The sequence below is a fragment of the Electrophorus electricus genome, chromosome 6 (genome assembly GCF_013358815.1).
Source record: "Electrophorus electricus isolate fEleEle1 chromosome 6, fEleEle1.pri, whole genome shotgun sequence".
Lineage (NCBI taxonomy): Eukaryota > Metazoa > Chordata > Actinopteri > Gymnotiformes > Gymnotidae > Electrophorus > Electrophorus electricus.
Window position 1 is genome coordinate 6,745,799 of NC_049540.1, and position 17,500 is coordinate 6,763,298.

Here is a 17,500-nt window from a genome sequence, read left to right on the forward strand (position 1 = left end):
TGTGTGTATGTGTGTGTGTGTGTGTGTGTGTGTGTGTGTGTGTGTGTGCATATATGTGTTCCTCTAAGACCCTGATGGGTGGGTTGGCAAGTTCTCTGAACATCAAGAATCCCCCTTGATGTGGAAGGAGGGAGAGGTCTACCTGCTACCGTACAGTGAAGAAGACACGGGCTACTACAAAGCACCTGGTAGGACCACTGGCTCCTCCGAGGCTTGCATATCCACATTTACTCTTCTGCACTGCCCACTGCATGTGGGAGAACTGTATGGATGAGCTAGAAGAACAAATGGTGTGGCACAGCAGAGGCTGCACTTGGGCTATCCACTAGTGCAGCGAATGCTGCTTGCATAACGAGACCACTAGCCAAATAAGCTTCACAGGTTCTAAAAGAGGAGACGCCTAGTACATCTTATTTGAAAGCAGTGCCCTGCAACATCCAAGGAATATAAGCATGCATAGCATCAGATGATCTGTGGAAAGTAGGCCTCAGACTTACATAAGTGTCTAAAATTTGATCTAGAATATGCACCTGAGACTGACATCCAATTCACTAGCATTTTTGATGAACTGTACACTGATATTGTTTCCTGAGTTTAACCTATTGTAGCGGGAGTTAGCAGTATTTTGTCTTTTGTTGCTTGATATTGATTCACAGCTGTGCGAGTCAGCCTACATTGCTAACGATAAACCAAACCTATAGGTACCACTTATAAAAATGAGATCATGCTAACTGGTCCCCTCTAGCCTTGAACATACCACACACTGATCCTCTCACACTAATGAATGGCAGCCTAATAGCCAGAACCATCTTCCTGTGCCAGAAACAAATCTGAGGCTTAACAAAGGCTGGCATTAGGAAAAAAAGATCTAGTTTAGGAGTTTCTGCGGTCTGCATGTGACAGGCTTATGGAGAAACTTGGTAGTGTCATTAATAGCATAATTTAGCGTTACCATAAGACACTTAGCCAAAGTGTTTCAGGCAGATCACAGCAGTAGCAATCCTGTTACAGCATGTCTTTATGACTTCCAGTCCAAAGTCTGATCAAAGGCCAGCCTTCACGCATACACACACACATGCACACGCGCACATCCATCAATGTGCGCTCTTAGAAGCTGAATGCCCTCCAATTTGAATGCCAACATGAGGTTTTTGGTTTCCACTTAATACACAACTTTAAGGCTGGAAGACAAAGAGGTCATCAACTAAGGACAGGATGGGCAGTGTGCATGTAGACACGTACGTTTTTGCGCACGCGCGTGTGTGTATTTGCACGTGCAAACCCATGTGCATGCTCCATGACATCCATCTCTGCTTCCCCCTATCCACTGATTGGTGGCCAAGCATCCAGAGAGTTGCGGTGCTGGCCTCTTTGCAGCGCTTGACAGCATTTTGTGGCGCTTTTGCTTATCACCATGGCGCAGGGCTTGTTGTGATCTATTGCTCCCTTGCTGCCTTTAGTGATCTCATTTTCTCTCCTGCCCTTCTCCTTTCTTCTCCCGATCTTCATGTCTCCTCAGCAGCGTTGGGCTGCTTTAGAGATTTTAGACTACAGACATGCTGACAGCAAAGGACTTTATCCCCTTTTTTTTCTTCCCCTCTGTTTTTTTTTTTTAAACTCCATTTCCTAATTTGCATTCGGTTCTTTATTCCTGCTGGTAATCCCTCCTATGTGGCTCTGCCTTCTTCAGAGGAGATAATACAAGGCGGAAGAGAGACATCGGGAAGCCAAATGGGCAAATACGTTTTCTCTGATACTCACTAATCTATTTGCCACTTATTTTGGTCGAGGTCCTGTGCAGACTGCCTCAGCTGGGGAAAGGTTTGTGTGCAGGCATCTCATATGTAAGTGTGCCTCACATTAATGCACAAAATGTGATAGCAATATGTTTTTAATGCGCTGGGTTCCTGATGGCCTAAAGTATCATTGGTTGTAATGTTGTTTTTTTGTACTCATGTGTGTCTAAATAAAGCAGCAGATGTTTCCTCACTGGAAAACCCCTCTTCTTGGATGCTACATTGGGCTGCCCTCAGCACAGCAAGGGTGCCATGTCAGTAGTAAGGCAATGGGCAGAGAATCACCAGATCATCACAGCCAAGAACTCCTTCTGTTGGCTGAGTCAGTTTGTCCAGTGTGTGTGTGTGTGTGTGTGTGTGTGTGTGTGTGTGTGTGTATGTGTGTGTGTGTGTGTGTGTGTGTTTCCCTAGAGCTTTATGTGCTCCATGGTGAGAAAACAAAATTGAACATTTATCACTGCTTTGAGAAGAAATAAAACAACACATATCATGGAAAAACACATACACACACAGATGCACACACACACACACACACACACACAGAGAAGCTGGTTACAATCAGGTACAAAATCATTTCCACCGATGGAGAAAAAGTGAGGCAGAGAGCAAGATAGAGTCAGTGGCAGAAAAGAGGTATGAGTTTCGGCTGGACATCTCAACAAGCTTCTAAGGGTGGACTTCTCCAGTGTTTGAACACTGAATATGTAGTCAGGTGCTTCTTTCCTTGTCACGTTTGCCTCCATGTATACTTTGACAGTTAATCTTGATAACCCTCACTCCAAAACGCATTAAGCACTGAGGTTTGTTCAGCTCAGCGCATGTGTTTGTGCACCCCTGCATCAGCGGCTGAGGCAGAGTTGATTTAATTGAGTCTGGGAAGAAGTGAAGGCCGGCACTGATTGCCAGGTTCAGCAAATGACATCAGGCCTCACTGAGGTGGTAAAGTTAATTTGCGCAATGAGGAGAAGGTCAATGCCTATGTTTCGTCACGTTTGATCTTGAAGAGCAGGAAGTTCACAGAAGTCAAGGGCCTCTTCTGCACTGAACCGCTTTCTCATCTTTCAGACATGCCCCCTCCCCCATCCTGTTGTATGTTATTCTGCTATCCTTCCTTCTCTCTTCACCTCTTTTTTTCTCTCTTCTCCTTTTTTTGCCTAGTCTAAAACACATGCTCCTGTATTTACCCATCAGTCCCAGCGAAACGGCCATGCCCCGTATGATTCCTAGCTTGGTTATTCTGTTTGGGGTGCAGCAGTTGCTCTCTTTTTGCACCTTCGGCATGAGGAGGAGTTGAACTTTCCTCACGTGTTATTTCCTTACGTGTCACTTTTTCAGGAGACCACGACGTAGGCTACTCCTAGATGCCTGTGGGTACAAGCAACTCTCAGATCCCTCACTGCCATCCTGGGTGATTAACAAGCAGGCGCTTTGCAATTGTCAACTTGAGCCAAGAGAGAACAAGCAACATTTTGGAACATACAGTGATCTGATCTGATCTGAGAGTTCTGGGTTGGTAGTGTTAGTTCTAGTCTTTATTTTCACTCCGAAAGTTACTTTGGTGGACTTTGTAATGAAAAGGCTTGACTGACATCTGTTAATTCTGCCTCACCACACACCAATAATCAGCGGTAAGACTTATTTGCTACATTCAGCATTCTCCAGAATGGGGGCTGAATTCAACGCTGGTCCATAATTATAGGGACAGTTTCTGATATACAGGAACACAGCTGAAGGTTTAAGCCATTTACTAACTGACCAGCCCATATTCCATCAGTGTTCAAATGTGCTGGCATAGTTTAACGCAGGAGCTTACACACCCCACTGTGTCAGCAATCTTCAAAATCAACAACATGGTCATCACTTTGCAACTTAAAATTAATGAAGCCAGCGATTCATTTTCCTAAGTAATAGAAAAAGGAAAGGCTACATTCACATTACCAGGCTGAAGTGACTCAAATGCTATTTTTTGCCTTAATGTGACAGATCAGATTTTTTCAGGGCTGTGTGAACACCCTGATGTATCCAATCTCTTCAAATCAAATTTGATACACTATTGTATGTGGTCCTAGATCAGTTAAATATCTGATTCGTGGCCAGGTGGCTTGAATGATAACAGAATTCACGTGGCTTTTCGTCAGCCAGCCCCTGTAGAAACAGCAATGAAGAACAACAGTGAGAACAGCCAGCAGCTGCATAAACAGCAAAAGCCAGTAAATCTGATGCAAATCTGATGATGTTCAGCTGATGAACTGTTCGCTGTCCTCTAGAGCCACATACAATGCATACATATGCTACTAGCATGCCTATTTTGTCATGGGTCACCTCACAAATACCATGTATTTTGTTAGTGGTGACAAAGGTGAGTCATGTAAAAATGCATCAATGTGCATCACATTACAGACAGATACAGATAGGAAAATCTGATCTGACCCAAAAATCAGAATTGAACAATTTAGCTAGTAATGTGAATGTAGCCTTAGACTAATACTTACGTTTGGTTCAGTTATGTTCCTGATTCCATTTCCAGATGAATATTTGCATAGCTAATATAGATTGTTATAGAATGTATTTGTGTTTATAAGTTAAGTTAAAGTGGATGCTTTCACATGCATATATTTCAAACCACAGTATGTATTTTTCTTGTCATTGTATTGCTAGACTGCACTGTTCTATCATATACTTAACATTGCATATGCTGTTTTAGTCTTAATACACAGCAGATGTTTACTATGGGTGCTGTGTTGTAACACTTTATATGTATGTATATAACTCCTGTCTTAGGCTGATCCTTTTTAGAAGCAGCACTTCTTTAGTGTGGCGACTAGCTTGATGTCTATATTGCATGTTTATAGAACTGAAGTCAATTTTAGTTTTTGATATTTTCACAACACAACTTTCTGGGATTTTGCAAACATCCTAACTGACTAGCATTAAAAATTGTAGTAAATTACACAGTTTATAAACTGTGTACTTTACCACAATTTTGAATGCTAGTATATGTGTGTGTGTGTGTGTGTGTGTGTGTGTGTGTGTGTGTGTGTGTATATATATATATATATATATATATATATATATATATATATATATATATATATATATATATATATATATATATATTATGAAGGACCTCTGTCTGAAACATTCTGTTTCTCTGGAAACTCTGTGTACTTTACTATAATTCTGATTCTCTCTCTCTCTCTCTCTCTCTCTCTCTCTCTCTCTCTCTCTCTCTCTCTCTCTCTCTCTCTCTCTCTCTCTCTCTCTCTCTCTCTCTCTCTCTTTATTCTATTGTTATAATACAATCTAAATATTTGAAGTGTCTACAGTATACAGTTTGCCATGTATTGGTGAGTATAAACACCTGAAGAGATGAAGGGATAAATACAGTGTGTACAGTATGGACAGACGTGTTTATCAGTCTGGAGTTCAGCAGAGTGATAGATGATGGGAAGAAGCTGGGCCCTGAGCTGACTGCTTCAGGCACAGAGGCTCCTGTATCTCCTCCTGGATAACAGGAGGTTCTACAGTGGCTGTGGTAGGAGGAGAGACAGAGACATATCCTGTGAGAGCTCTTTGAAGTTAATAGTCTATAATGAGGCAGAAGGCGATGAGAGACGATAATACCCTTCCTCTTACCCATATGCCTACCCACAGACACACACACACACACACACACACACATGAACACACAGTCACACATGAACACATGGCTAGATCAAAGAGGCTACATCTCCAATCCTCCTACTTGTATACAAACAAAAGATGTAGCTGCCATGAAAACCCCCTTCTGTAACCGATCAGATTTAGATATCAGATCATGTACAATCTTCATCTTCCTCCTTCACCTTATTTATCTCTCATACACAATTATCTACAACAATCACATTCACACAAATTCTGTAATTGAGTTATTAACAGTATTTAGCATGCTGCCTTACATAAACACCCATTGCTGCTCAGAGCAGATCACAGAGTTTTAAAGTCTAACTGTTATCACACATATTATTTACATTTACAGCATTTAGCTGACACTTTTATCCAAAGCAACTTACAATTATGATTGAACACAACTTGAGTGTTAAGGGCCTTCCTCGGGGGCCCAACAGTGGCAACATGGGGGTGACAGGACATGAACTGGCAACTTTCCAACTACTAGTCAAGTACCTTAGCCACTGAGCTACCTCTGGCCCACACATGTGTATGCTATTAACATTAACTGTTTTCCACTCACACAGAATAAAATCCAGTTCTCTGAATTGAGCTCTACTGGGATCTAATTGAAGAATGTTGCTCCCTGTTTTGTCTTAGCAGAAAAGTTTCTAGGGAACCAGCTGCTGAGCTATGGGCAACACCTGTTCTTGGTGTTTACGGCTGAGTCCTGGGAGTTGCTGCCGAGCAGTGTTACCGTGATTCTAGAAGGATCTGGAATATCGGTTAGTGCCAACCTGCACGCTGAGGAGAAGCCTGGTAGCCAGCTTGGCCATTTGTTTCACAACTCCTTCAGACTCAGGTATGTGTGTGTGTGTGTGTGTGTGTGTGTGTGTGTGTGTGTGTGTGTGTGTGTGTGTGTCACAGAAATGCAGAGAGACACTCTACCTTTTCTGCCCCAAACCACTAGCTAGCATTAATTCAGACTGCAAAAGAACTTTCTAACATCAGAAAAAAAGGCTATGAAGAATTAAATACAAAAACGTATATACAATGGTTCTTACTTAAATAAACTCATACTGCTTTCACCACCGGGCAGGTTGCAAGATGAGTCTTTCAATGCACATAGAATAGACACTAGGCTAATTAACTGTGCAGCATCTGTGCATTAATGAGAGGGCTTAGATATGTTCGACTCAATATGTTCTTGTGTACTATTGTATGTGTACTCACTGGAGAAACAGCTGAAAGACCTTAAGTTAAAGTTATCTTGGTAAGCATGTACTGTTCATTTGCCCAAAGCTTTAATATAATATTCCAACATGTTTCACCATTCTGATGAAAGTGCAAAGGAGCAACAAAGATTATGTAACAGGGATCTACTTCTGTGCTCTAAGGCCAATCTGTTCTACCTCAGAAGAGAGCGGATATGAAAACAGGATGTTACTGAATGACTGTCAGTTAATCTCGGCAGTAAGAAACCTGCTTGAAACAGGACTATGTTCATTTTTTTCAGTATGTTTGCTACAATATGAGTCTGTGTAAAAGTCTGTTTACACTGTTACCATGATTGCTATTAAAGCTTTGCGAACTGATTTGGTTATTAGAATAGCTCAAAATAGAAACCACTCAACGCTTTAGGTTTTGCACATGCTAAACTGTTAATATTTTAACCACCGGACTACTGGGTTTCTCACTGTGTGTATATGAACAAAGCATTTATGTCAGCTGCTCAATTCACATTATAATTAACATACAACAATAAGCTAATTGTGTGTTTAAATAAATGGGTCTTGATAGTAATAATTGCTGTTAGTAAAAATTAATGTTAATAATAATTACTGATGAATTTAAAAATTATGATGGTTACATCTCTAATCCATTGCGAATTAGTTTTTATGCCCTACAAGAATTTTAGAGACATAATAGGTCATCACTGATTTGTGTGTGTGTGCTTTGATTAACTCAATTAACTAAAAATACCCAAGAACTGGTGTAATTATGTTCCATTGCCTAATTGTGGGACGCATTAAGCATAATAAGTGTATCATGAGCACATAATTGTTCAGCTGGGCTTGTTGCCTGGGGTTTTCTAAAATGCACAAAATGGGCTCTTAGGGAGCATCATTTCGGTGATTGTTATCACAATTGGAGCCCTTTTAGAGTCAGTTGTTCTCCAGTCATCCTTCCCAATGCCAGGGCATGTTATTGTTAAGGTGTTAGAGCAGGTTATAGCACTGTGCTTCGTTCTTCATACATGGATTACTGAATTAGCAATCAATTTGACATGATCCCAGATTTATCCGTTGTTCATAACTGTTGTACATTTTACCAACACAACTATGTAAGCTCATACCTGTTCAGGAGCAGGTTTGTTTACTGTAAACAAAATTAGATCATGGATTTAGCATTGTTCTCTACAAGGAACTCTGTCCCAGCAAATGCAAAGCCATTCCTTTGGGAGAAACACACTGAAACAGGCAATAGCGATAAAGGCATTCGCACAACATACTTGTGAAATTACCCAAACCCTTTGTCAGACCAAGTTTCCTCATAAAAAGTACTGTAATAGTGGGGAAGGAATTGTCTTTATGGAAGTCTACTAAAGATACACTTCAGTAATACAGCGTCATGTAGTCGTACCCTAACAACTATGGAAACAAGGTACTGTGGTTCGTAACAGATTTTCCTGTACACAACAAGGGATGCAGACAGGGAAAGATGCAGAAAGATGTACTTGATTTACTAGTTTTCATTGTCCTGTCCTCCCCATCCACTTAAAAAAAAAAAAAAAAAAAATATATATATATATATATATATATATATATATATATATATATACATAAAACCCACTACTATAAAGCAAATTATTTAAAGCCTTGAAATTGAAACTAATCTAAGAATAAAACACACACGCATGTAATATATCATGTACTTTCTGTCCCGTTTCATGCCCCAGCTGTTTTTCCTGTAGTGTCTGTGGTGATTATAACAAGTTTAAAATTCTTCATTAGCTCTCGTTCTGGCAGCAAAATTATTGCACTCTCTCTCTCTCATCATTCTCATTAACCTGCTGACGTGCTGGTCATGGTTTTGAGTCTCGATGTATATGCTCTTTCCCATCAACTCAGGAACATGCAATTATTCCAAACAACTCAGTCCAGCTATTCTAATCAAGCTCACACATATGGTCAAAGATTTGGATTAACCTGTATGGATTATCACGATCAGCTGACCCTGCGTACAGCATCTTATGTTGTATTTGTTATACGCAAGTAGTGAATGAACAGGTCACCGAACCTGCCCTGTAAAATGTAGTTTACATATATGTACATACACATCTGACTCTTGACTTATTTTTCCATAATTATTCTTGTTCTGAGACATTTCACATCTGCATAAACCCAACTGGATGGCATTCTCTGCTATCTCAGCCCCTTTTTGACTAAATCTTCCCCAAAATAGACCTGTTAAAGATGAAAACATATGCCTTTCTGATCTTTGCAGGACTTTTAATTAGCATCCTTTCTATCTGTCTGGGTTAGCTGCTGTAATTCTCAAAATCTCTCTTTTTTATACTCTATATGAATAATGAAAGCACGAGCACAATGTTTGTGTGTGTGTGTGTGTGTGTGTGTTACTTGTTATCAGATATTTCCATCTGTTTATCAGTGGGGCGTGGATGTCATGAATAAACATGAAGAAGCAGTCACAGTCGCACATCTGTGCATGTGAGAATGTGTTACCCTGCGTGCATGTGTGTTTGTGTCACTGACAGGGTATGGCGGTGGTGCCCCAAACAGAACAAATATATTAACCTATGTTTGCCAGGGCATGTTCATAACAGCTCATTTTAATTCAGTGAAAGCATTGAATCAGTGTGGAAGAGCAGAAAGCAAATATATGAGGGGAAGAGGTAGAGTATAAAAAACACAATACAATCAACTGATTTCAAACAAAATGCAAAAAAGACTATAAGAATGAGAGAAAACATGAAATATATGAAACAATAAAAGGCAATAGCCTAGGGTGACAAAAGAGAACAAATAAGACAAAATGCAGCACTGAATGTAATAAGACTCAAAAGCCAGAGAGAATACAAAAGTTTTCAAATTGGATTTCAAAATACCATCTTTGAATCCCATCTGAGACCATGTAATGGTTAAAAGCAACTGATTAGAAGATCTTAAGGCTTTGGATGTGGAATGTAGGGCAGAATTTGGTGGCACCGCTTTAAAAAAAAAAACCTTAAACTCCATGTTAACCAGTGGAGGGGGTACACTAAAAAGATGCTACATTTTTGGTGGTACCAGTCAACAGGCTGCATTTTGCATCTACAGTCATGACAAGGTTAATCGGCAGATTCACATGTTAAGGGAGTAACTAGTTAATATGGGATGAAATAAATCATGAAGACCTTTTTCCAAGTCTAACTGATGCCAAAAAAAGCATTTTATTGCATTTTATACAGAACTGGAAAACTACCTCTTCCTCTCTACCCCTCACACTTTACAGTCAAATTTTAGAGTAGAACCAAATATGAAATAAAGGTTTTTAGCATGGCTGTGTTTATTGATAACTTCAGTTGTCATGGTTGAACAGGAGTATATTATTTGACATCCCATATTTTAATATCACTTAAAGAATTAAGAAAGAGGTGAAAGGATTCATTATCACTTGCTGTCAGTGACAAATATAACTATGTGTCATATGTGTAGCACCTGTACACCCAAGAGCACACAACATGAAACAAAATAAGGCCCATGATGGAGCCATGATGTAACCCACAAGTGACAGCCACCAAGAAAGAGAAAAAACATTTTAAAAGGGTGATTTTCAAGGTAAAAGAGAAACCACTTTTAAACAGTATCCTAAATGCAAACATGACACTCAGGATAGTCTAAAAAACTGTTAGCTGTATCAAAAGCTGCACTGAAGTCTTGTGGAATTGAAATAGCACATTTTCTTGAAAAATACAGGTAATAGTAAATCATCACATACCATGAGGAGGGCACACTTTGTGCTATGGTGTCCTCATAAATCTAACTAGAATTTATTTATAAGGTTATTCCTGCTTAAAAAACATAGAAAGCTTATAAAGGCAACTGTCTCCAAACGTCTCCTTTGAAGGAAGAGGAAGTTCTGAAAATTGCCTAAAAAACAATTAAGGCATTTTAAACAGTGTTGGACAACTAGCTGTTGTCAGATCAATGAACAAAGATACTGGGTAAGGAATTGTTTATTATGAGATAAATACTAAGTCTAACAGTGGGTAACAGCACATGATTAAAAAAAAATGTGAATACCCAGTGGGCATCGCAATGGTGGGCTTCATATGCAAGATTAAGTGTGTTAAATAGGACCTTAGGAACAAATTTTCCCTCAGCTTTTCATATTAGAGCGATCCAGCACATACTGACTGGTAAATACATAAGTAAATAGAGAATAGATAGGCCTTTTTTAAAGAACCAGAGTTGGAATGCCTAAATCTGCCTTCCCAAAACTATAATTTATCACTTTATTGTGCATACATCTTATATAGCTCATAATAAATACTCCACAGTGTAATGTGCATATGTACATTTGTAATGAGCACTCAGGGTGAATAAACCTGAATTTTATCCACAGATTATCAGAACGGGAAGTAACTCCATCCCTTCCTCCATTTGAGTTTCAACGTCTTCTCAGCAACTTGACTGTACTACTCATCAGCAATGCAGGTGGTCAGAACTGTGAGTATGTGTGTGTGTTCAAATGTTCATTTTTGTTTTATATACTTGTGGGGCCTCAATATGCCCATGTCTGCTTACATGCAGTAAAATGCCAAAGGGCAGTCATAAACATTAAGTACTGACAGACATGGAATGACAGCTATCAGAATAACCCAATACTACTATATTCAGTTTTTCAGTTCTAAAGTCTTCTATTAAACAGAACTTCTCATAAATCTAAATCAATCTGCTGCAAAAGACTAGGTTATAATAACAAATTAGAGGTATCTATTTGGTTAAGGTCAGGTTAAAGTTAACAATAAATTTATATTTAGGGTTAATAAGATGTAATTTGCACATTTGTACAAATGTTGCCTTACTGACCTCCTAATAGGATCACCAAAACTATTGTGCGTATGTGTGGTGTGTGCGTGGGAGTTAGTCTTTCTCCTTTTCTAAATGCAAAGTGAGACTCTGAACACTCATGTTAAAATTCATATTAGAGACCTCTTTTTTACTGAATTCCCACAACCATATCCACATGCATACAAACTGTAATATGTGGTATGAGAGGATAGAGAAAAAGTCACACAACCTAAAAAGCACTGGGGGTATTATCATCTAATTATCGCTTTGAATAAAGCAAAAACATGAGGTATTTTGCTAAGAATGTCCTTTATTGGATGGCATGCTATTGTCCTTCTTAATAGAAGTGAATTACTAGTCCATTATTATTCATTTGTCAAATGTTTCGTTACAACAGCAGCTGCTTTGTTCTATGATACACACACTGACAGCTCCAGCTTCTGATGCAACACATCTCTCGGTGTGACGTGTTCGCTTGAGTGTGTGTGTTTGTGTGTGTGTATGTATGTGTATTTATGCATCTTTGTATGGATTTATAGCCATTGCGAACATTGTAGTTCTGTTAGAGTGTGGAGAGGGGGTTATAAGCATAGTTAAAGATAGACAAAAGAAAGTTTGTTGGTTCCAATATGTGTGTGTGTGTGTGTGTGTGTGTGTGTGTGTGTGTGTGTGTGTGTGTGTGTGTTTGTGAGTATGTGTTATGTCCTTATCATTATTCCGAGGATCTGTGGGTACCTGAGAGAGAGAAATGCCCTTTAACCTCCAATGCGTTGTACCGTTCATTCCATATTGATTAATTTATCTCTTCTTCATTTATTTATACACTTATCAAAGACTGTTTGCCAGGACCAGTAGGCTGGCACCTGTCCATATAAAAAAGCATGAGGGCCCTGAGAGTATGCAAGGACATTGGTGTCATAGGACAAGCTAGCCCAACTACTGTTCACTGGGAAATCACTAATTCATCTTAATAAGCCAAACCAGCTCACACAGCTTAATAAGAAGTGCAGCTTAATAAGGCTACAACAATAGCTGTTAACAGTTATGACTTTACAACAATATTAATGTTACATTTTTTATAGTGTTAGGAGACGTATATAATTATATATTTCAATGTTTAATTGTTGCTAACCGCTGTCTGGCAAGATGTATCTGTCATGTTTTGGTTGTAGCTGACTGAAGCACTAACAGCTGACTAAACAGTCTTCATACAACAGTGATGTGTCCTACCGGTGGCATCAAATCTCAGCTGTGTCATGTCTGGCCCATAGGTGGGGAGGATTAGGCACATCCATATTAATTAGTATAGCGAATTTGAGAGATTAGGGCTCTTCTCCAAGTGTGTCAAGGCTGTTCACACTCTGCTGTGCAGCTCATGGTTTTAAAAGTCAAATCCATGGAGGGCAAGTGCACCTTCTGCCTCACAAGCTGGTGGTAACATCATGCAATAAATGGGCAGAGACTCAGAATAACTTGGATAATCACAGAGTAAACACATATCATTACACAAGCTCATTAATGCAGTCATCTATGCTTTAATGGGCGTTCATTTCAAGTAGATAGAAATCAACATCAGCAGTTTAAAAAAATCATGTCTGGATCAAGGAACATTTTATGTCAAAGTCAATGCTGATGTAAAACAGAACCTAATTTAACTTCTAGTGACTTATCAGTGGATCTCACCATTCCGCTCTTACACCACTCTACTGATAGGGCCTCGCACTGCACAGGTTTTCTCCTCCACCTTCACCTATTGAACGATGCATCCCAGCCCCCGGGAAGCAGCCGGGAATAGATATGTGATTAAATGTTCCTTGTATAGATTCTCCCTATCGGCCTCTCCGCCCTCCAGGGTGGTTACGTGACAGAAGACAAACATTTAACTCATTCGTGTGTTGTCGTCATTGTTTTAGTAAATAGAAGGCAGTGCAAGATTGCTATCCCAATCTCGTCTATGCCACGCAAGCATGTATGCCATTATCTTCATAATTTCAGTCATTTCAATTAGCTGACTTGTATGTGCTCGCTTTCCTTCATGGTACAGATGCTGAAGTGATTGAGGCAGGCCAAAGTCAATTAAACTCAAAATGCCTACCGCTAAACTTAAAGGAAGCTGAAGCTGAGATGTGCCTTTGTTTGAAGGAACAGGCCCATATGCGTTACATCACATGTCTACAGTAATGCTGGTGTTAGATAAGGGTTTTGAGGGGGTTTATTTTTTTGTTTTGTTTTTTGCTATGCTCAGAGTCTAAGTGGATGCTTCCCAGTCCTGCATAGGTTAGCATTCCCATCACACTAAAATCAGGGAAGGGGGTGCGTTTGAGCAGTGAAATCACAAATGTGCACAACAGGGCTATTCAGGACTCAGTACTGGAAAACGCTAGTCTAAGGGCACATTCTAAACTATTACTCAGTAAAGCTTTGCAGAAGTGTGATGCTGATGCACAGTACTTCTCTAACTGATGCTGCTGACATGGAAGGGAGACTAATGACCTTTTTTTTGATAAATAGCATGTTCAACTGTGAAGCATATAGACATAGCAGAGTGCAAGTTTGCACGCTGCCCTATACCACACTGCGGTTTTGATTTTAAACAGGCCAAGGTTGTCAGACATTTCAATGAAAGCCCATTATAAACACCTAACTGCCTTTCTCATTTTTCTCCAAACTCTCCCGCAGATACCTCCCAGCTGTCCGGGGTGACCCTGATCTCTGCGACCTTGGTTAAGGACCACTCCAGCACCCCCCACCAACCACCGGCCCCTTGGGTGGAGGCGTGCACATGCCCGCTGGGATTCACGGGGCAGTTTTGTGAGCGTTGCGCATCGGGCTTCAGCAGGGAGACTCCTAGCAGTGGACCATACTCACCCTGCGTGCCTTGTAATTGTAACCAGCATGGGACCTGCCACCCGGAAACAGGTGTGTGTGTGTGTGTGTGTGTGTGAGTGTGTGTGTGTGTGTGTGTGTGTGTGTGTGTGTGTGTGTGTGTGTGTGTGTGTGTGTGTGTGCTCGTGTGCATGCAAGTGTGTGTCTGATGATGGGGTGGAGAGATGTTCAGTGGTTTTTGTGTAAGAGACTTTGCAGAGAGAATGCAGTGGATTAGTCAGAGAGTAGAAAGATCACTGATTACAACTGGAACGCCTGTGCCTGTTTTGGGAAATAGGACATGCATGTTTGATTTCATTACTGAGCCAATTTCTATTTCAAAAACGAACTCACTGGGGTTTAAGGTCTGCCAGGGTTTCTTTTAGATGATTAGGTAAGTGTGTGTGTGTGTGTGTGTGTGTGTGTGTGTGTGTGTGTGTGTGAGTGTGTGTGTGTGTGTGTGTGTGTGTGTGAGTGTGTGTGTGTGTGTGTGTGTGTGTGTGTGTGTGTGTGTGTGTGTGTGTGTGTGTGAGTGTGTGTGTGTGTGTGTGTGTGTGTGAGTGTGTGTGTGTGTGTGTGTGTGTGTGTGTGTGTGCCACCATTTTCTTCCAGTATCCTTGGCTTTTCATCTCTCATTCCCCTACTCTAACCTCTCAGCTTTCTTGTCTGTCCTTCAACATTTCCCAATACTTCTGCATCTATCTTTGGAAACCTTTTCAGTATTCCATCTCGATCTTCCTTCATTGTTTCACCCATGTCCAGCTTCTCTCACTCACTGTCTATATATATATATATAATATGGCCCAGTTAACAAGCTGGACAGTGATTTCAACGCATGTACAGCAGAGACAGAGTTCACCGTCAGTTCTCTCTTTCTCATTAGCCCCTTTAGGCAACCCCTAGCTAATTAATGTTAATGGAAGGTGTGTGTGTGTGTGTGTGTGTGTGTGTGTTGGCTCTCTCTGTATACTGCCACCATTTCACTCTAACTCACCCAGATTAATTTGCTATTCTCTCTTCTCCTTTCACAGCGCATCTGAATCACTGGTCTCTCCCCCCTTTTCTCTCTTTCCATTTCTCATTCTCTATCTCTTTCTCTCACCCCCACACACGTACACTCTAAGGAGTCGTTTTAGTCCCTTTCAATGTACTGCAGATTGAGCCCCCCCCCCCCCCCCCCCCTTCATTCCTCTTATGAGCATAATATGTGATTAGTTCGGTACAAGACTCTAACGGTACAAATTAATGTCAGACATGACCCGATCTGCTCTGAGTGGAGACAGAGAAACAGAAGGGGCGGTGCTCATTTATTAAGCTGTTAGAAAGGTCAAGGGGGAGATGGGAAGGGGAAGTTGAAGGCAAAGGAGCAAATTGAAGGAGGAGCACGAGCAGAGGAAGAGGAAGAGCAGGAGAGTGAGGGCATGCACGCGCCGGAGACCCGCCCATCCCTGGAGAGCAGGAGAAGGCTCTGCGCCGCACATTTATTTCTGAACCTGTTTAACTTCAAAGCAGGATTGAATGCCAACCGCAGCGGGTGCTGCTTGGGAACATTTAGGTGCTTAAATCCTCCTCAGGTTAGTAAATAAAATTAGGCTTGAAATGAGCCCCTGCTGGAAATGCACTCACTTACTATTAGCATATGCGCATGTCATTCCTCATTTCTACATGGCACCACCAAACAGAACGTCTTTTAAACTCATTTTGAAGTCACCCGCCTAATTGCATTTTGTTAGTCCTTTGATGAAGGCTAATTCAATCTGGTTTCCCCTTCAAAAGAGGCTGACTTGCATGCAGAAAGGCCACAACATTCTAATTTTTATGCGTGAGTGGGGCAGGGTGTTTGCCAGATATTCAAATTAGGCTATAATTGGCTATTAATTGGTTAATGGGCCTGTCATTCATCTTAGGCCATGTTTGTTTGGTTGAAAATAACAGGGGAGTTGAGTTTCCACCCGAGTGCAGTGCCGGCAATGCTTCATAATTGTGATTTATTAAAAGTTCTCTAGCTTGTGTCATTGCTGTTTGCTCACCAGCAGACAGCAGATTGGAAATGTTAATACTTGCAGCAGGAGTACATAAGAGAGCACCGCTTCTACAGGAACGCTGTAGGCCTAAAATGAAAACAAGGCTACGTCCTTCAAACACGTGTGTGTGTGTGTGTGTGTGAGAGAGACAGAGGGCCGTGCGAGTGCTGCTGCTCCTCTCTGGGTGTGCATTTGTCCAGGGAGCATTAATTTAAGACTTGCCATCCATTAAATTGGGCTGTGTATGGGAGGGGGGTGGCAGAGAGAGAGTGGTGAAAGGAATAGGTACGAGACGGGAGTTTTTAATTCTCTCTTCTTTCTCTTTTCTTACTCCCCCTTTCTCTTTGACCTTCTCTTTCCCCCTCTTCCACCAGTGCTCAGTAATTAGATTAGGATCATTAAACTTGAATGAAGTAATGCATTTCGAACAGTAACTCTGTACATGTGTCTATGTACATGCCTGCAAACTGATTCCTAACTTTTTCTCATTCATTTTTCTCATGTACTGATGTGGCACAATGTGCCTTGCAAATAACGCCTGATTGATCTGTGTATCTGATGGATCTGTGGATCTGATGGATCTGTGGATCTGATGGATCTGTGTATCAGATGGATCTGTGGATCTGATGGATCTGTGTATCAGATGGATCTGTGGATCTGATGGATCTGTGGATCTGGTGGATCTGTGGATCTGGTGGATCTGTGAATCTGGTGGATCTTATCGCTTAACATAATTGCCACAGAACTATAGTACTCGACCTTCATAATCACCAAATAATGCTGTCACATAACTCAGAAGAGAAAATCTTAAAATGGATTATAAAGTTATAAAATAGAGGTATGAAAGTTATTAAAAAATATATTTATGTTCATTTATCATCTGTAATTGTATGTGTTGTCTTTGAAACACCACTGCCTGAGATAATACATTTTTATAGTGGAATAGTTGGATCCAATGGAAACTGTTTCCTTTCCAACGATTTCTGCTTATAACTGATGGACTTGTTCAGACTTTCAGAGGTAAAGATATAAAAGGGAAGAAACAGAGAGAGTGAATGAGAAAGTGAGAGATGCACAAAGAGAGAGAGAC

General features: G+C 40.6%; 1 protein-coding gene across 1 annotated transcript in view; it reads left to right on the top strand.

Annotated features, from left to right (window-relative positions):
* The window catches only part of lamc3 (laminin, gamma 3), a 71,132-nt gene that overhangs the window by 35,468 nt on the left and 18,164 nt on the right, over positions 1–17,500 (top strand). Inside the window, exons 9-12 of the mRNA XM_027004143.2 lie at positions 69–188; positions 6,108–6,306; positions 11,073–11,176; positions 14,201–14,440. Coding sequence (XP_026859944.2) covers positions 69–188; positions 6,108–6,306; positions 11,073–11,176; positions 14,201–14,440 — 663 coding nt within the window. The remainder of the gene's footprint in view (positions 1–68; positions 189–6,107; positions 6,307–11,072; positions 11,177–14,200; positions 14,441–17,500) is intronic.